At 36.3% G+C, this 17,724-nt stretch overlaps 1 protein-coding gene across 3 annotated transcripts in view; it reads right to left on the bottom strand.

Annotated features, from left to right (window-relative positions):
* Positions 1–15,737, bottom strand: part of LOC139458354 (nephrin-like) — a 285,363-nt gene extending 269,626 nt beyond the window's left edge. For all 3 annotated transcript variants that reach the window (XM_071239752.1, XM_071239756.1, XM_071239755.1), the window contains exon 1: positions 15,518–15,737. In XM_071239752.1, the coding sequence (XP_071095853.1) occupies positions 15,518–15,593 (76 nt within the window). In that variant the 5' untranslated portion in view covers positions 15,594–15,737. The remainder of the gene's footprint in view (positions 1–15,517) is intronic.
* Positions 15,738–17,724: the final 1,987 nt, after the last annotated feature.

The raw sequence follows: 17,724 nt of genomic DNA, 5'->3' as shown, positions 1-17,724 counted from the left end.
TTACTGAGCTTCAAGATGCAATCAGCAGTACAAGAAGGTACATATACACATATTTACATACATTCATACATTTATAGATGCACAAACAAGAATATTTTAAAACAAACTGGAAATGCTGACATGGTTTTGGCAATTTTCATCAGATTGATACTTCAATGCTGTAAAATAGGGTGTGCTATTTGTACAAATCTGGGCCTAAATTTTCGAAACGATCGTAGCCCTAAAATTATCGTAAATTTATCGTAAGGAAATCGTAGGCTATCGTAGCGTATTTTCGAAACTATCATAGCCCTAAGATATCTTAAGTTTGTCGTAAATCTAAGATAACCCTATACCTGTCGTAAGTTTATTTCATCTTCATCCGAGATGGCGGCATACTTTTCCATAGATATTGTGCAAAAAACAACTAGTCCGCTTACGTTCAAACATTGACATTTCATTTTTTAAAACTGAGTGATTCAAATTGACACTTCAAAAACACGAAGAACGCATCAAGAATTTCACGTCAAAAATGTTCTTAATCGCGACAGCAATACACATAACTGTGGAGTCGATAGCTTACATTATTTTCCTTTCTGAGTCCATGCTGAAGAAGTGTGAAACAACATACCTTTTCGATAATTTGGGAAGGATAAAAATGGAAGGTGTCGGTAGGCTACAGTAATGACCGTGACCTTATTGATAGTTTAGGGGGAGCTAATCTTAGTTCAAACTCTAATTGAGAGTGATTTCCCTTTGTATTCGCCCGAGACACCTTGCTCAATGGTACAGTTTTCATAAAGCGCAGAGTTCTGCTGTTATATTTTCTGAGTCGCATTTGAGTCAATGCTTTAGTCTTTATTTTCACATTTTATAAAATTATATCAATCTACATATGTAAAAACAACCATAAAGGTTTCGCATAAGTTTTTACATCTAAAATCGTGTGGGACGGGTGGTTTTAATAATTGAATTTTAACTATACAGTGTAGTATTTATTGACTTAACAAGGAAATACATGTGATCAAATATTTGTATACAATATCTAATATTTTTCTTGCAAAAGTAATTGTAATTTGTTTTGTTTTAAATTCAATACCTACGTTATCTATATCCTCTTGAAAGACAAATATTTGATAAAAAGTGATTAAAAACTGTCTGTCGAACAATTGCATTCTTTGAAAACAGGTGATTAACGGCATATAGATGTATTCCCTTATAAATATAACAATTTAGTGAAATTTTGACAGCAAAAGTTAAGCACAGATTTTTGTATCGACAAATCAAATAAAAAATGAGTTGCTCGTTCTGGTTCTCGTCAAAATGTAGCATAGATTGCACATTGTCCAAAATTCACTTTCAAATATATGTTCGCAGAAAAAAAGTTTATTGAATGAAATTTACTGATCAACATAAAATACACATTTTCAACATAATAATCTTTGCATTCAATACGCCGGTTTTAAAATATTTTGGTCTTTTTAATATTTAAGTCTACATCTTCCCGTTTTATGTTTTAAAAAAATATAGATATCCTTGAGACCATTCAGACAATAACATCGTTGTAACGTATAGAGTCAATGGACAAATACTAGTAAATGATCCTCAGCAATTTTGTCAGACAAGCCAAATATCATTGAACTACGTTCTGGAATAGATTTGACACATTACAAAGTATTTCGCTCCTCAGCCAGATTTAAATGAAATCAGACAAATCAGTTTATTAGCTCTACTTAATTTAAAAGGATAGAAAATGACTACATTATATGTATGTTCACGTTAACTTGTGGCGTGTTCCATGAGGCAACATAACTTGACAATTCCTAAATTATCTCTCTTTGCGAATGAAAATTAGTGTCACTTTTAAATTTTGAAAATAATTATGGATTTAGATAGATAAAAAAATAATTTCATCATCTAAATACTAATAGCTTGATATTGTATTTAAGTCCTTGGTTTATTCGTGAAATATATTGGATGTATAAGTAACAAAACAAACTTAACAAGCTTAGATTGTCATATAAACTTGCTTGTGGGTGCGCTGCTTCCTGAACAATTTTTTATTTGAGTTTTTCCACGTATAATGTTTCGAAAATCTATCTTATCTTATCTTAACCTTAAGATATCTTATCTTTGGAACGTAAGTTGTTAAGACTTATCTTAGCTAAGATCGTTACGAAAATCTAGGCCCTGGCCTTTAAAATTAGAACTGAAGCGAAAACGTTTCATCATTGGATTTAAAATGAGATAGATGTAGATACCCATCACCATTTAAAATTGTGCACTTTCTATTTTGAAATGGTATATTTTTCAATATACTTTTCAACAGGTGTCACCAAGTAGTTTTTTATTTTGATTAAGGATTTAAGATAATTTTGTGATCTTAATTTGAAAGATGCAATAAAATGCACCTGAAAGATTAACAGGTCAAAAAACTACCTGCAAGGTGAGCTCCACCTGAAGGACATATATTCTGGGCAGCAACTATGAAAAATGTACTTTCTTCAAATTAGGCAGGCAATTTGAACCTAAATGTCTTTGATAATTATATCCCATAGGATGTGGAAATCCTTTATTTGGACATAAAGAAAACCCAGTTCATCTGAGGATTACCAACCAATGGTGTCAGACTCATACTTGGACTGTGACTCCAATGCATGAAGCATTAAGGAAACACAAGTATTACTCTCTGGTTATTTGTCGCTGGCTATAATCACTTTGGCCAGAGTGACATTAAAACCACCGCAGGGGGGTCTAATTACCTGGACTCTAACGGCCATCAATTCCGACCCCCAAAGGTGTCCAAATGTTTTCTGAGGATAGCCAAAGAACCAAACATCAAATTAAGGTGTGGAAGCTTGCAGTCTTTAAGCTGAGGATTCATCAGATGAGAGACAAATTTACAGTCTGATATCAGGTCGATGTGAAGCATTCCAATGGGGACCAGGCAGTCAGCAAGTTGTGTGGTCATCTCAGACATATATGTAAGGGTTGGAATACAGTCAACTCTACAGAAGAACCTGGGTTATAGTATGATAGATTAATATATGGTAAAGCTTGAATTAATTAAGTGGGATCATACACTAACGCACCGGAGGAATGAAATTTTTTTCTTCTCGATACAAACATCGATCACAGTTGCAAACTAATTAAAAAACATCAATTCTTACCTTAGATGAATGCTTCAATAACTGTTTCACCAAACACTAATTAGTAGTGAAATGAAAAACAAAAACAAATATTTTCATCCACTGTGCCATACGTGACACTGCCTACTAAATATTCCTAAGTGTGCCAGGTATTCAGCCATCCTCTCCGGAAAAAAGATGGCTTACCCACCACAGATAAGAGCACATGCAAGTATCATGATGTGTATCGGATCGTGAGCAAGGTATTGTGATACATATTGGATTGCACTGTTTGTGTATCGTCCCAGCCCTATAATGAATAATGATCAAAACATTCCTGAACATATTAAACAAGAACTTAACCTTATCAGTCAGACCCAGTAGGAAGATAGGAACTGACCAAATTTTTACTTAAATGTTTTTGGACACATTCATGAATTAAAAAAACAATTCCAACAGCTGAATTTCACTTACAAAAAACATACAAGCCCCAAAAATAACAAACAGATATCATTGTAAGTAGAATCACATTTATAGTTGAATCCTTATAACTGACAAGCCATTTAATGAACACAGCTATTTGTTCTTTTGGAAGAGCCCTCATGGTATTAGTGCTGTATTCCCCTGTATGAAGTGAGCCACTGGCTACACTGTATGATGTACGATAAATGAATGTAAATAGGCATATCGGTGTGATGGCGTTAGGTTGAGTTTCACAATGCCATCATCAATCACATAACAGACGCTATTGTTTTGCATGGTGGAAAGGGCACCATATATAAAATTACTACTGATGTTGGTGTGATGTACATACAGCAAGTAAATGACTATCAACTTAACACACTACTCATCCCAAACACAGGAAAAACTACATGGGAGCTGATGGAGAGACACAGTAAGTGTTGTACATATTTACAACTACAGTAAACTACATTTATAACGAACACACTTATAATCATGATAATGAACTAACAGATATAACAAACTTGTCTTTTGGCCCAGAGCATTTGCTGTATATATATGCTGTATATGAGGGCATTTGCTGTGTATATGCTGTATATGCTTAAAACGAACTATAATAATAACGAACTAAAATTGGACATCCCTTTGAGTTCATTATAACCATGATTTACTGTATATCCTACCTGACTGCCGCACACCCATGTATTGTCAGGTACCAGTCAGTTGCACCTCAGGTGAGATGAATAACCTAAATAAATGAGCCCATATATCTACATACACAGATATCAGTTTAAATAATGACAAAAAACTAATATTCCTAAGATCCTTGAAACAAACTCCTTATGACCATGATGACAATCCTTAGTTCAATTTAAAAAACTAAGATTGGCTTTGAAAAATGTTTTTAATTTAAAATGAAGATAAAAAGGAAAACTGTAATAGTTTTGGTGCTTCAGAGTCCCAGTGATTTTCCCCATCAAAAACAATTTCTGAATGGTAAGGATCCCTGACCAAAGATTTCTGAAACCAGACCCATCATTTTCACAGGTAATTGGTCACTTGACTCAAAAGTACTCACATCAGTCTGAAGTTCTGTAGCTAAAATAACACATCATTATATTGGTAATACCTCTGTCTCTTTCTATGTAGAATTATTATATACCCAATGAGGGGGGCGTCAACAAGACTGTGCCTGCTGCCGTCTGGGGGCTGATGTGGATACATACTAACATCAACTTCTGGTTCAGAAAGACATCTTGGTTGCATTTAACTCACTAACATGCCTCATTGAGCAACCAATTGCAGCAATCAATGCTGTACATGTCACAACTGCAATGACATGGCTGAGAGTTGTTGTCAGCCAAGTACAATTCATGTACACAAGCCATTGAGACCAACTCATCCCCATTTGTCTGACCAACAAGCATGGACTGCCAGGGACCTGTCCAACACCACCCACATGGGTCCTTGTTGACACTAAATAATCCCTTGCTTATCAAGGCATACTGAAAACACTCCTCGTCAGGCACGCAAAAAACACAAATACTGTATTCGACGTAATAAGCGCCCAGGGTGCTCTCAAAATTAGAAATAGGGGGCTCTTATTAGATATTATTTTGGTGGAAAAAACAGAGTTGAAAGATCAATTTCGTGGTTTATGCTGACAGCCTGAAATGTTTATGTACGACAGATATATTTTTCCAGAATTTAATTGCCCATAATTGAAGGTGCATATTACACATGAGTGGGTATTATACACAAATAAATAGGTCTTGTGTACATTGATCAATCGGAAGGGGTGCTAATTGGGATTGTTCACTTGCCAATATATTAGCAAATATCGCCATGGGCGCTTATTAGAGCGGGGCGCTTATTAAGTCGAAAATGGTAACTCTAAAGAGAATGTGGAATCTGTTTAGCACTCGAAAAAACAATGAAGCAAATATGTCCCAGATTTCTTGAGTAGTTTGGCAGCAGTTTGGGAAACAGACTTATCAAAATCTCATATCTTAAATAATAAAGGATGACTAAAGGAAACTTGTTAATGACATAAACTGATATTTTTTTGCCATCCTTAGCATAGTTCGTAACCTTTTCATCAACATAATATGGGGTGATGCCCTTTATCAGCACAATAGGGCCCTGTACTCTCATTACGCTGGTACAGACAACACTTCTTCATTACCATAAGTAACTCTTATCTCATTAATTCCTGAAAAAATGAATCATAATACTCCAGATTAATTAGTCTGTATCAACAAGTCAGATAGGGTTGGTAGGAAATATCATCGGTGTCATACAGGAATAATTAGACCCACATGTCCTGTATTCATTACACAATGAATGTACGCGAGAAGCTGCACCTAGGGGGGCTTCACTGCCCACACAAGGATAGCGTGCATAAGACAGGACTATTGCACTGATTGGATAAATTATCATTTAAATACACAATAAACAAACAGATAGAATATTCAACATCACAGATTCATCCTCACAAGACACGACTTGACCTGTGGCTGCAGCAGAATGCCACTGATCTGTTGTATGCTACAGTGCCTTCAGTCTAAAATGTACAAGTGTTGTATTTTTTATTTCAGTGAAAATTCCCTAGCAATGTAGTTTAAATCAAACAGTTTCTGGGAGACTTTTATCAATATCCCTGCAGATCCTATCATCCAAAAAGAAGATGCAGCCAACCTTTTTTTTTACCTTTTCATCAATAACACATTCTCCCATGACATAGCTAGGTTGGATTCAGGAAATAAACACAGGTGTACCTGTAGTACTTGTATAGTCATTGCCAAAGTCAAAAATGGTTTTAAAATACCATAGTCCAATCTGATCAAACTATGACAGGAGTGATGGTGAGACTGCATGTGTAGGTTGTGTGATGGCACATACAACTTGACAGCAGGCTGCACAACTTGTGCATCTAAATATGCAGCCACATGGAGGGAGCTAATCCTGCACACACTTGGTGAAGGAGTCACTGACATCTCCACTATATCGCAGCCTGTCTCTGTGCATGCTCAGGCTTAAAACTGGATTGGGAATTGGACAGAAATAAAAGGTCAATTGTTAGCTTTGCATTTTCATCTAATTTTTCACTGTGCATAGAATATGAATATCATACATACAAAAGCACAATGTTCCACTGTCCATACCACACTGGGTTTTGAAAAACAACAGAACAATTTTCAATGTTTTGAAAATATATATTTAAACATGTTAAACTTTGCTTCATCTTCATAATATTACAACTACATTCCAAATCTATTGAACATTGTCATCCATGATCCATGGGATCAAGTACTATTAAATGTTTATTGTTTGGTGCCCCTCCCTTACCATGTGGAAACTTTGACACTTAAACTACACCTGTGTTAACACTAGACACAGAAATAAACAACTAACTATTCATGGTAAAATGTACAAAGACTAAACCTTTAAGATTAATTAATTAATGGGAATTACATACCTTTCATTAATTATTGGGAATTATATAATGTTCTAGAACCCTTCTCATCCATCAGCCGTATTTGACAGCAAATAAACAAAATGGAGGAATTGTGTGAGGGGTGTGTGTGTGTTACTGGGGTCCTTCAGATACACTCCCTTGGTACATGAATCTAGGGACCCCCTCCTTTACACCTTGTAACATCAACAGAACAACAAGTACACCTTGACCTTCAAGCTCTTTTATAACACTGCTTAAAAGTCATGATAGATTTGTTTCATTTTCTCTTTTGAAAGTAATTCACACTGAAATTCCAAAGCAGAATCTAATTCAAGATATTCATTATGCCATAAACCACAAAATAATATTGGAAGTAGCACTGCAAAATGCAATTATTCAATGTAAGTGAAACGTCTTATTAAGGTGAGAATGAGTCCAGGCACTGCTGGATGTTTCAGCTCTATCCAGTTTCTTCTGTATCAGACAAGTACTTCCTGTTGCAGCCATTAAGTACATGAGACCAGATTGTAACAATGTCGCTAAGTACACACAGTAAGTCTGGACAAATATTTCCACATCAATCTCACTGCCAACCTTAAACTCAGCTTAACAAATTCCAGTCTCTTCCTGCATTGAGACACTTCTAATGGAGACCAATGATAGTTCCTACACAACTAATTATATCACATCAAAACCATAATCTAAAGCATTCCCCAAAAGACTACTAATTGTTGTCGCACCACATGCACTGAGTAAAGTGACAATGTACTGCCAACTCATGGATGAACTAATACATCAGTACACACATCTGGCAGTGTCTATTCAAGGTTTTACAGGTTATTTATGGACACACCATGATCTGGAACAGTTGGTTAAGTTGCTCAGGTAGAACTTTTTATTTCATCTACAAATTCTCTGGAAACTTAAAGTAAGTATTTACATTTATGAAACCAGAATGTGTTGAAATACAATTGTTCATCTAACTGTCCATGTTGGTCTAAATAATAACAATTCACTACCATTATTTAGCTAGCCATGTGTATAGTAGTACAAGTAACTGCAACCTTATCATCAATATTCAAGGTCTGCAATTTGTACACAAATTTACTAACTTGTGATAAGTCAAGTTAATGGTACCTCTACCCCAAACCAAGATTTGACACACTTGTGTGTTTTCTAATTGGACAGAAATAAAAAGGCCAATTGTTAACTTTACTTTTTCATTCATTTATCACTATCCATAGAATACTGACTTTCACAATACTTATGACAAGCAGAAATAGATTATTGTGCCAGTAGAACTTTAGGCAAAACGTTTTCAATTCCAGCCAAAATGATTTGGAAAAATTAAAAACTCAAATACCACCTTATCAATTGTACTAACCAGGACTGATTTGTCTGGTCCAGATTCGACTATATATCGGATGCCAGGATATAGCTGGAATAATGATTACTGTGGATTCGACATTCACTCTCCCAATCACATTGTAATGCTTCATAAAACACTAATCCAAAATGAATGCGCCACAGGTTGGATTCAACTCATGTTATGATGTATGGTAGAGTTTGTAAGAAAAGTTTGTTTTCTTTAAGCTGAGGAAATGTTGTTGTGTATGCATTTGGACATTTTGACTGTTTCTGGTCATTAAATCCCGAGAAGTGGAATATTGACTATTGATCATGTCCATTCTTCAATCTGTGACTTGACTTACGTAAATCTGAACACGATTTGTCAAAAATTAGTGATGTTGAACTTTTATCAGAATGGAATTTTGTCCCAAATATACACACCATGGATCCGTGACAGATTGGCTGAGGTACAGTGACTCCCTGCCCCTAATGAATCCCCAAGTCACTTATTCCTCACAATGCTGACACTAAGCCCTGGATTTCATGGGCAACTTGACCTTTAACTTGTAAGTATTGATATCAATCTGAAGCTGAGCATGGAATGAAATCAACTATCAGAAATGAACCATATTTGATTTTATTGAACCACAAAAACCTAACCATGACACACCGTGTTCTGGCTAATGAAATATCAAACTTCAAGATGATCAATCAATATGCTTTTAGACATAGTGGTAGTCACACATTATTCAATACTTCAGTGATAGTAACACATTATTCAATACCTTAGTGGTAGTAACACATTATTCAGTACTTTAGTGGTACTAACACATTATTCAATACTTAAATGGTTGTCACAAATTATTCAATATTATGCTGTCACTCTTAGAGCTGACAGGTGAGATGTGGTGATGATGTCATGCACAGGCTGATTGTGTCACTGTTAGAGCTAACAGGTGAGATGTGGTGATGATGTCATGCACAGGCTGATTGTGTCACTGTTAGAGCTGACCGGTGAGATGTGGTGATGATGTCATGCACAGGCTGATTGTGTCACTGTTAGAGCTAACAGGTGAGATGTGGTGATGATGTCATGCACAGGCTGATTGTGTCACTGTTAGAGCTAACAGGTGAGATGTGGTGATGATGTCATGCACAGGCTGATTGTGTCACTGTTAGAGCTAACAGGTGAGATGTGGTGATGATGTCATGCACAGGCTGATTGTGTCACTGTTAGAGCTAACAGGTGAGATGTGGTGATGATGTCATGCACAGGCTGATTGTGTCACTGTTAGAGCTGACAGGGGAGATGTGGTGATGATGTCATGTACAGGCTGATGGTGTCACTGTTAGAGCTGACAGGTGAGATCTGGTGATGATGTCATGCACAGGCTGATTGTGTCACTGTTAGAGCTGACCAGTGAGATGTGGTGATGATGTCATGCACTGGTTGATGGTGTCACTGTTAGAGCTGACAGGGGAGATGTGGTGATGATGTCATGCACTGGTTGATGGTGTCACTGTAGCCCAGCCTGGATAGTTGCCCATACTGTGAATTTATCATCACCAAGGTAGTTTCTTTATCATCATTAATTTCTAAACACAAGACGGATATGAAGCTTAGGCTATACATGTAGGCTAACTTGCTATTCGTGTTACAAAGACAGTCTTGCTTGACAACGGTATAAGGATCTATACCGAAACGTCGCTTTTTACAGTATTAAAGAAGTTGTTACCCATAAAAACTGTGTCTATCTTGTTTTCCGTCAACTTCTAAGTAATGCCTATCAAACAAGACTTCAGTTAACATAAAACACCATGTACTCCCTTACCTTGTTCAAACTGACAAAATACTTCATTTTCAATGGAAATGGGTGGTTGTCATTGTTTGTCTATTCATGCTGTCAACTGGTCCAAACTTTTAATCATGAAGACATCAAGGAAAAAAAAAAAACACAACAGACCCTCACCCTTGTCACTGGAATTAACTTTAGCATTATTATCACATAATAAATATTTAATACAGGTTCCTATTCTTCAATGGAAACTGTTTCCATAAGTAAAATATATTTCAAATATTTCAACAATTTCCTGAGTAAATAAGTAAATCCTAAAACACTCACTCCTCCCTTCATCCATCCCTTACCTTGCTGCACCCACCCCCTGTCTTAGTCCCTCCCATGTGCTCTGAACAGTCTCTAGGAACTGTTTACCACACCATCTGATATGTAGGCAGGCTAGTTTGAACATCGTGTTGAAACATAGTTCAAGTTAGTGTAACGACTTTCTTTAAGAGAAAGAAAACTTTGTTTTCCGATTGCAAATCACAAGAGCAAACTTGCTTGCTTTACATCAACAAGAGGACTCTTGCCAAAAATGTGAGCCCTGCCGTCAAGACGTCTCGGCATGCTCTCCGCCTCCTACCCCTTCACACTCACGTTTACACATCCAGTTTAGACTATTACCTGTGAACAGTTAAAACATGCAAAAAATGAAGCTGTTGCTGCCAACAATGTTTTTTCTTAGAAACGTTTTCTTTGCTAGTTTGATGTTAACACATGGTTAAGAAGACTTGTTTTCGTTCAACAAAAAGTATGAATTTAGCAACTGAGTGACAAAAATGGATGTATTGTTCACATAACATTTGTACACAATGATGTTTTTGTGTTTAACCCTAGCCTCTTCTGGCTGGTACTCACACCCTAAAATTAGAAAATGCCATCCATACCTTTAACAGTTCAAGCAAATAGAATTCAAGTAAGTCACTTTCATTTACTTTGTCTGTCAAAGAACAAATGTCATAAACATAATAAAGTTTAAAAACACACATAATTATTTTCATGTTATTCAGTAGTCAATGCGTGAAGACTACCGGTAATGGTTAAAAACTTACTACACATAGCCTGGCGTGGTCACATTAATTTATCATCATAGATTATCAAGTGTATTATATCTATTAGTATTATGTAAGATCAGGACCCATTTGCCACAAAAGCTTTGTTTCAGAAGTGACATCACTATCTCAATATCTGGTTTATCACTAACTTAGGACAGAATTTCTCCCGTTCATGAGCATTATATCAACAAGCAATCAAAATGCCTCCTCTAAATGTAAGTTTGGCATGAAGTCTCATTCAAAATCACGGCCTCGCAGGACAGGACCAATTATGGTACTAGCTGTTATGAATGAATTCAGGGCCCTGCTGTTTCGCAACTTCAACAACCATAGTTGGCAGCCAGAAAGAAGAAGACATATCCTACAAGACATTCCTAATGGTACATGAGACAGCACGCAACAAAGCAAGTATAACACTGTTAATGTCGCCACTTGTTTCGATCATGAAATTTAATTGGACAGCTATTTTGAGTGTTGTGTCATTCAAACCAGACTCAAAATAGAGCAATCACAGATGGTGAATGGTTCCAGGGTATATCCGAATAGAATGGCAGTATGATACACCGGATAATCGAGGATGGAATAATTGTTACAGCCCTATAATTTACCTATGGACTCATTTCATGTATCTCTTTTGCACATGTTATGAACAAATAGAAAAAAACAGGCTTGTAACATGACATACACTAGGCCATGACAGGGATAAAAATCAACACTAGCCCACTAGCCTTCGGCTAGTACAAATTCTTGCAGGCTAGTACAAATTTTCAAATTTCTCCATTCACCGGGGCTAGTGAAGCTTTTGAGTAGATCTAACCATGCATGATACAATACTTATCATGAGATTGTGACATGATACACAATACATACAAACTAGTTACATGTTAAAAAACAGCATCAGCAGCAAAAATTACATTCTCCAACAAAAATATACAGAAAAATAAAATTGCTTAATGTTTGAAAACTCTTGTCTTGTCCAAACCATATGAATAACAATTTATCATTCATTTTCAGATCATCAGATGATGGAAAGTTGTGTACCGACACACACATACATGAAATCATACATGCATCACAGCACAATTATATGCAAGTCATCAGGAGATGACTTATCCGATTGTTCTGGTGCAACTTGGAAATGGAGTTTGGCTAATGATACCCAACTTTTGGTTCATTGACACTGGATACGTTCAGTTCAGTATTTTTCAACACTCAAATCGTCTAAAGGTACCAGTTCACCACTATTCTTATCTGTATAGCAAGTTTCATCTGGAAATATTGAATGCTTTTGGAGTTCTGCTCTGGAAACGGAAAATGAACTTTAGGCAAAGCATCTTCCAGTGTGACAAAAGCAGTCACACAGATTGGGCAGATGACAAACGCCTAGATCTGATGATCAAACCATGTACTTGGAACTTAATGATGACTCAGCTACAGGAGCTTCAAACAATTATTGTTCAGGTTATGAACTTTCAACAAGAAAGAGCAATAACTAGGTTGAAGAAAGTCCATGAAGTTTGCTTGTCCATTAGGATTTCCTGACGATAAATTCATAAAGACAGACAGCTTGGTCTTTCACCTCGGTTCTTCAACTTCACACATGCATGGAGATAAGTGTTTTAATGTCTTTGCACTTGTACACGAAACACTTGCGTCATTACATGGGGATTTTAGAATTTATTTAGCTGACGACCAGTGATCACATCATAAACAAACCTGTTACCACATACATGTTAAAGTGAGGTTATAAAATTACTGAATCAATACTTGAATAAAATATGCAGTTCAGTATTCAATACAACTTTCTCCTTGTAAATTTATATACAACATGCCTTTAATATATATACCATTAACAATAGAAGTAGCTTTCGGCATTGCTACAGGAAACATTCCGACTGGTTAATAATAATATAAACACTTTACAGACTTTAAAGGAACAAAGGACATAATATGTCATAATCTTTTTCTTCCTGACTAGGAAACCGCATCCGTGGTCTAGTGGTAGAGCGTCCGCCAGGAGAGCGGAAGGTCCGGGGTTCGATCCCCGGCCGCGTCATACCAAAAGACGTTAAAAGATGGTACTTGTTGTTACCCTGTCTGGCGCTCGGCATTAAGGGGCTAAAACAAGGACTGGTCGGCTTGGAGTCAGTATACTGTATCTGAGTGGGGTATTCATGTTAAACTGCGGCATGGTATCTCAGTGAGCTAGCACTATAAATCGGCATCAGTCCGGACTAGTACAAGCAGCCACACAAACACACACACGTACATGTACATGCACGTCGCTATATAAGTGCAATAATCTTGGACGCGATGTTAAACCCCATTTCACCTCACCTCACCTTCCTGACTAGGACAGAATTGAAACCTTCAGTGACTGTCTAACATTCATGCCAGGCAATAGCAAATTGAAACAGATGTTTGGTTTACGGAATATAGTCACCTTCCAGAAAGAAAATGTGTTAATTGATTCTCAGCTATGTGAAACAAGGTTCTCAAAATGAACTACTAAAAGATCCAAACTACATATCCTTTCCATTAATAGTCATCTGCAATACTGACATAAACACATAAACGTTTAACATTGATCTTGGATTTATTGAGGTGAGACTGTGCAGTTGGAGGGTGGTATAAACATATGATGGACACCAATTAACAATGTTCAATTTACGTGGAAACAGTATTTTTTCAACCTTTACAATAACTGTTGATATGGTCAGCAGAAAGGTTCCTTGAAAATATATTTATGATTTTTGTTATGAGAAGTTCAACCAATTTCTTCACTTGATCTGTAATCAATCTGAACACAAGATCTTCCAAATTCTCCTTGTTTAATAAACATGACTCGTATTTAAATATTACTGATACAAAAAGTCACCTCCAATATATATATATATATATATATATAATTAATTCGAAAAGTAAACTAGACTAGCATAAATAACTTTTATTATGATTTCATTTTAACTAAAAAGAAACTTCAGTACACAACAAGAAAACTCATATGAATGTTAGCTGTTAAGAAACTCAAGTACCCCACAAAAAAGAATCCCAACCTCTATGAATGTCAGAATTATTGCAATGTCATATGGGTCTCTTTATACAAAAAGCAGTCACCAAGGTATAAACCTAGAACATATATATACAGAGCAGTTATAAATGATCAATAAACATGCAAAATAGGAATGATTCATAAACAGGGCCTTCAAATTGCAACACTTGATCACTTCAAGCACACGAATTCACAAGTACAGGTCACATCTGAAAAGACTGCATTCCGCTATTCAGCGAACATGTATTGTCAGTGTATGTACTCTGAGGCCATGCTGCTCTATAGACACTCGTTAATAACTTTTCACTACAGTGACAACGTCAGAACAAGCTCGATTCACTTCAGTGAGCATAGCCTGAATAGATCAGAGATTCAATAGAACAACCTGAGAACGAGAAACACATTCAAATTAACACTATTTACTGCCTTAACTAGGCCATAGGCCTGATAACTAAACAGGAACGTGCATCTAATGAATGAAACTATCCTAAGGCACATAAGAGAACTTCCAATTCTGAATCTTTCATCCACATTCATATTTTATAGCTGAATGATTTAAGGGGAAACTGGTAAAATCAACAAACAAATTGTATTGTTATTTCATTTCATTATTTGATAAAAGTGCCAACTTTGATGGTGTGTAATCTAGGCTAAAGGAACAAAGTAAAAATTAATAACGTAAAAATCAAACAAATAATACTTATTAATACTACAAACACCATGTCAATAATCTGATATTGTCGTCAAAAGTCAAGACTTGACAATATCAACAGGGTGTGTGAAATGGATTCCATCTGCAGGTTGGCCTTTGAAGGTGCCGACATTCTAACAAGCATGCATGTCTCAAAAGAAAACGAAGACGCCGCTATCACTTTACAACAAAAAACAACAAGCATTGCGCCGACACAAAACCAGCAATAGGCAGGAGGTGCAAGTAACCTCTCTACAGTATTCTTATTTGAGAAACATGACACCACAACAGAAATTCCGACCATGTTTTGGTTCTTCAGTTAGGGAGAAACCTACAAGGTTCAACATGAACAGTTCCACCTCAGTTACCACGTTCGATAGCAGTAAGGCCTAATGTACCTTGATTAATCAATACACGAGCACTGAGACACATGACGTTATAAGGTATACCATTTTTAGGACTATATAACTTTGCTGATATCCAAAAGTTCCAAGTTGCTTACCTTCAAAAATCACGAAAGGGAGTATGATCCAAAGACTGTCAGAACTTCTTTTCGTTGATAGAAACATAGCTGACATTTTCTTCTTTCGTTGTAATAATCACTCTGATTTCCCCAGTGATATCGTAATCACTTAAACCAATGTCTATACATCATTCTTGTAAATCCAGAAGAATATCATAACTTGTTCTAAAGCTTCGCTAGCAGATGACACGATGATTGCCGCTGCTAAACGCAAAGTCACGTGGGTAGGCTCACTCAAAACTAACAGTGACGCTATATTTAGACCACATACTATTTCCCTCCAATCTATTATACTCCGTCGTCTACGCAGCGTGCTTCTACCGGACGATTATTTCAGCGCTGAAATTTTGAAGTGTCGCTATAATAAAGTAGACCCATTCAAAACAGACATTAAACAGGAATCAACAGCACAAATGAAAAATAACAGAATCATACAATAAAAAGAACCTGCAGTAATTTTAAGGTCGTTCCTATAGATGAACGCCAATAAAACTACGGAGTATTGATTTCTGTTCTGTAGCAATGTCTTTCACTCCGAATGCGACTTATTATATTATAGCTTATTTTATTCAGTCTCAAGAGGAAAATAAAAGTGCGAATATCGAGATAATGAATGAAATAAAACAAATCTAACCCAAAGAATTCGTCTTGAAGACATTGAGGAAAAAAGAAAATTAGAATATAAAGTGGGATTATTTCGCGAATTGAAATGATGGGTTTTATTATAGCGAATATTATTTTGTCTCCAGGTAGCAGGTTTTGTGTATAGCTGCTCGATTAGGTTTCTGAGTTATGTTGGTGATCTTGTTTTCAAAGGCATGTCGGGGACAAGACTACACGATCTACGGTTGCATGGCAATATTATATAGAACTTAACAGTTTACATTCAGGCTTCAACCACCAACTGGCGTCTCGAGGCGAAGGAATATGAAAAAAGAAGCATAGTATGTAATTCAAACAAGTGCTTGTAAACATTTTCTTTTTCAGATAGACTATTTGATTTTGAGTCCTAATAACCGACATATCTAATACATTTACTTATATATTGATGCTCAAACGAGTTACACTTTGTGAATGGTATGCATTGTAAGCAATACATTTCCAATATTTCCACTAATGTTTGCCTAAATATTTCAACTCAACAAACATATGCATATTATCCATGCAGCGCAAACCGGGTAGCCTTTGGACAAATCGATGCTGGCTAACACTGTCGACACATCACCAGCCAGGATGTTTACCGCAATACGAGTGATCACATTCCGTATCATCTATGTTTAATGTTTTTTTCATCACGAAGATAACTTGATTGAACATGAGATTTCATGATTTCAGATTTCATGACTATTTCCAGACGTAGACCAAAGGGTGTAAGATTGTGGCGAGAAATTATCGGAAATAACAAAAGTACCTCACAGAAAAAGCTGTGACAAATACAGCGCGTCGCGACCTAAACTCTCATATCTAATACGTTGTGCGGCTAATAGTAGCGACGCTTGATAGCACTTTCCGATGTAGAAATTCCATAAGGGCATTGAGAAGCTACAATAAAACATTGATCACATAGAAAGACGACATTAGGCTTTGAACTCGCAGGGGAAATGCATTAGCTATGCTCGTAAAAGATATTTGTACTAAAGCAACACACACATTTACTTCAGGGAAGGAGAAGGACTGAGAAATCAAAATGATCACCCAAGCTATTGTCATGTCGCGCGACACTTTACTAATGGTTAATTTAGCGCATTATTTTCACACAGGGAGCTGTGAGTGTGACGGCGAGGTTTAACTTGTCAACCGCTGCGCAGTGGGTGGTCACAGTTGACAAACAAAATCTTGTGTTGTTTACTTTTTATCGATAATCATATAGACATGTTTGAAAAAAATCTAACATTCATTGATCAGAATCACCATTTGTTCAAATATCAAATAATACGTACATGACCTTTTGAGAAAACATAAACATGAAAATTTATTCCTTTTTGACTTATGCAAATTGGCAAAAGGTAACTGCATGTCAAGTGTCCTCTTACCGATGGTGAAACTACTGTTTCAGAAAAAGTAGACGCAAACTGGAAAAGTTTAGATCTATCTATAAAAATAAATTTTCAGTTAATGAAAATATACACACTACAGTCATTGTTTACATGTGCGTGGTACCCGTACTAAAAGTAACCAAGCATGCC

The sequence above is a fragment of the Haliotis cracherodii genome, unplaced genomic scaffold, assembly GCF_022045235.1.
Source record: "Haliotis cracherodii isolate W230 unplaced genomic scaffold, xgHalCrac1.p SCAF_12, whole genome shotgun sequence".
Classification (NCBI taxonomy): domain Eukaryota; kingdom Metazoa; phylum Mollusca; class Gastropoda; order Lepetellida; family Haliotidae; genus Haliotis; species Haliotis cracherodii.
The sequence above is the reverse complement of the archived record's forward strand: the minus strand, read 5'-3'. Positions and strand labels throughout refer to the sequence as shown.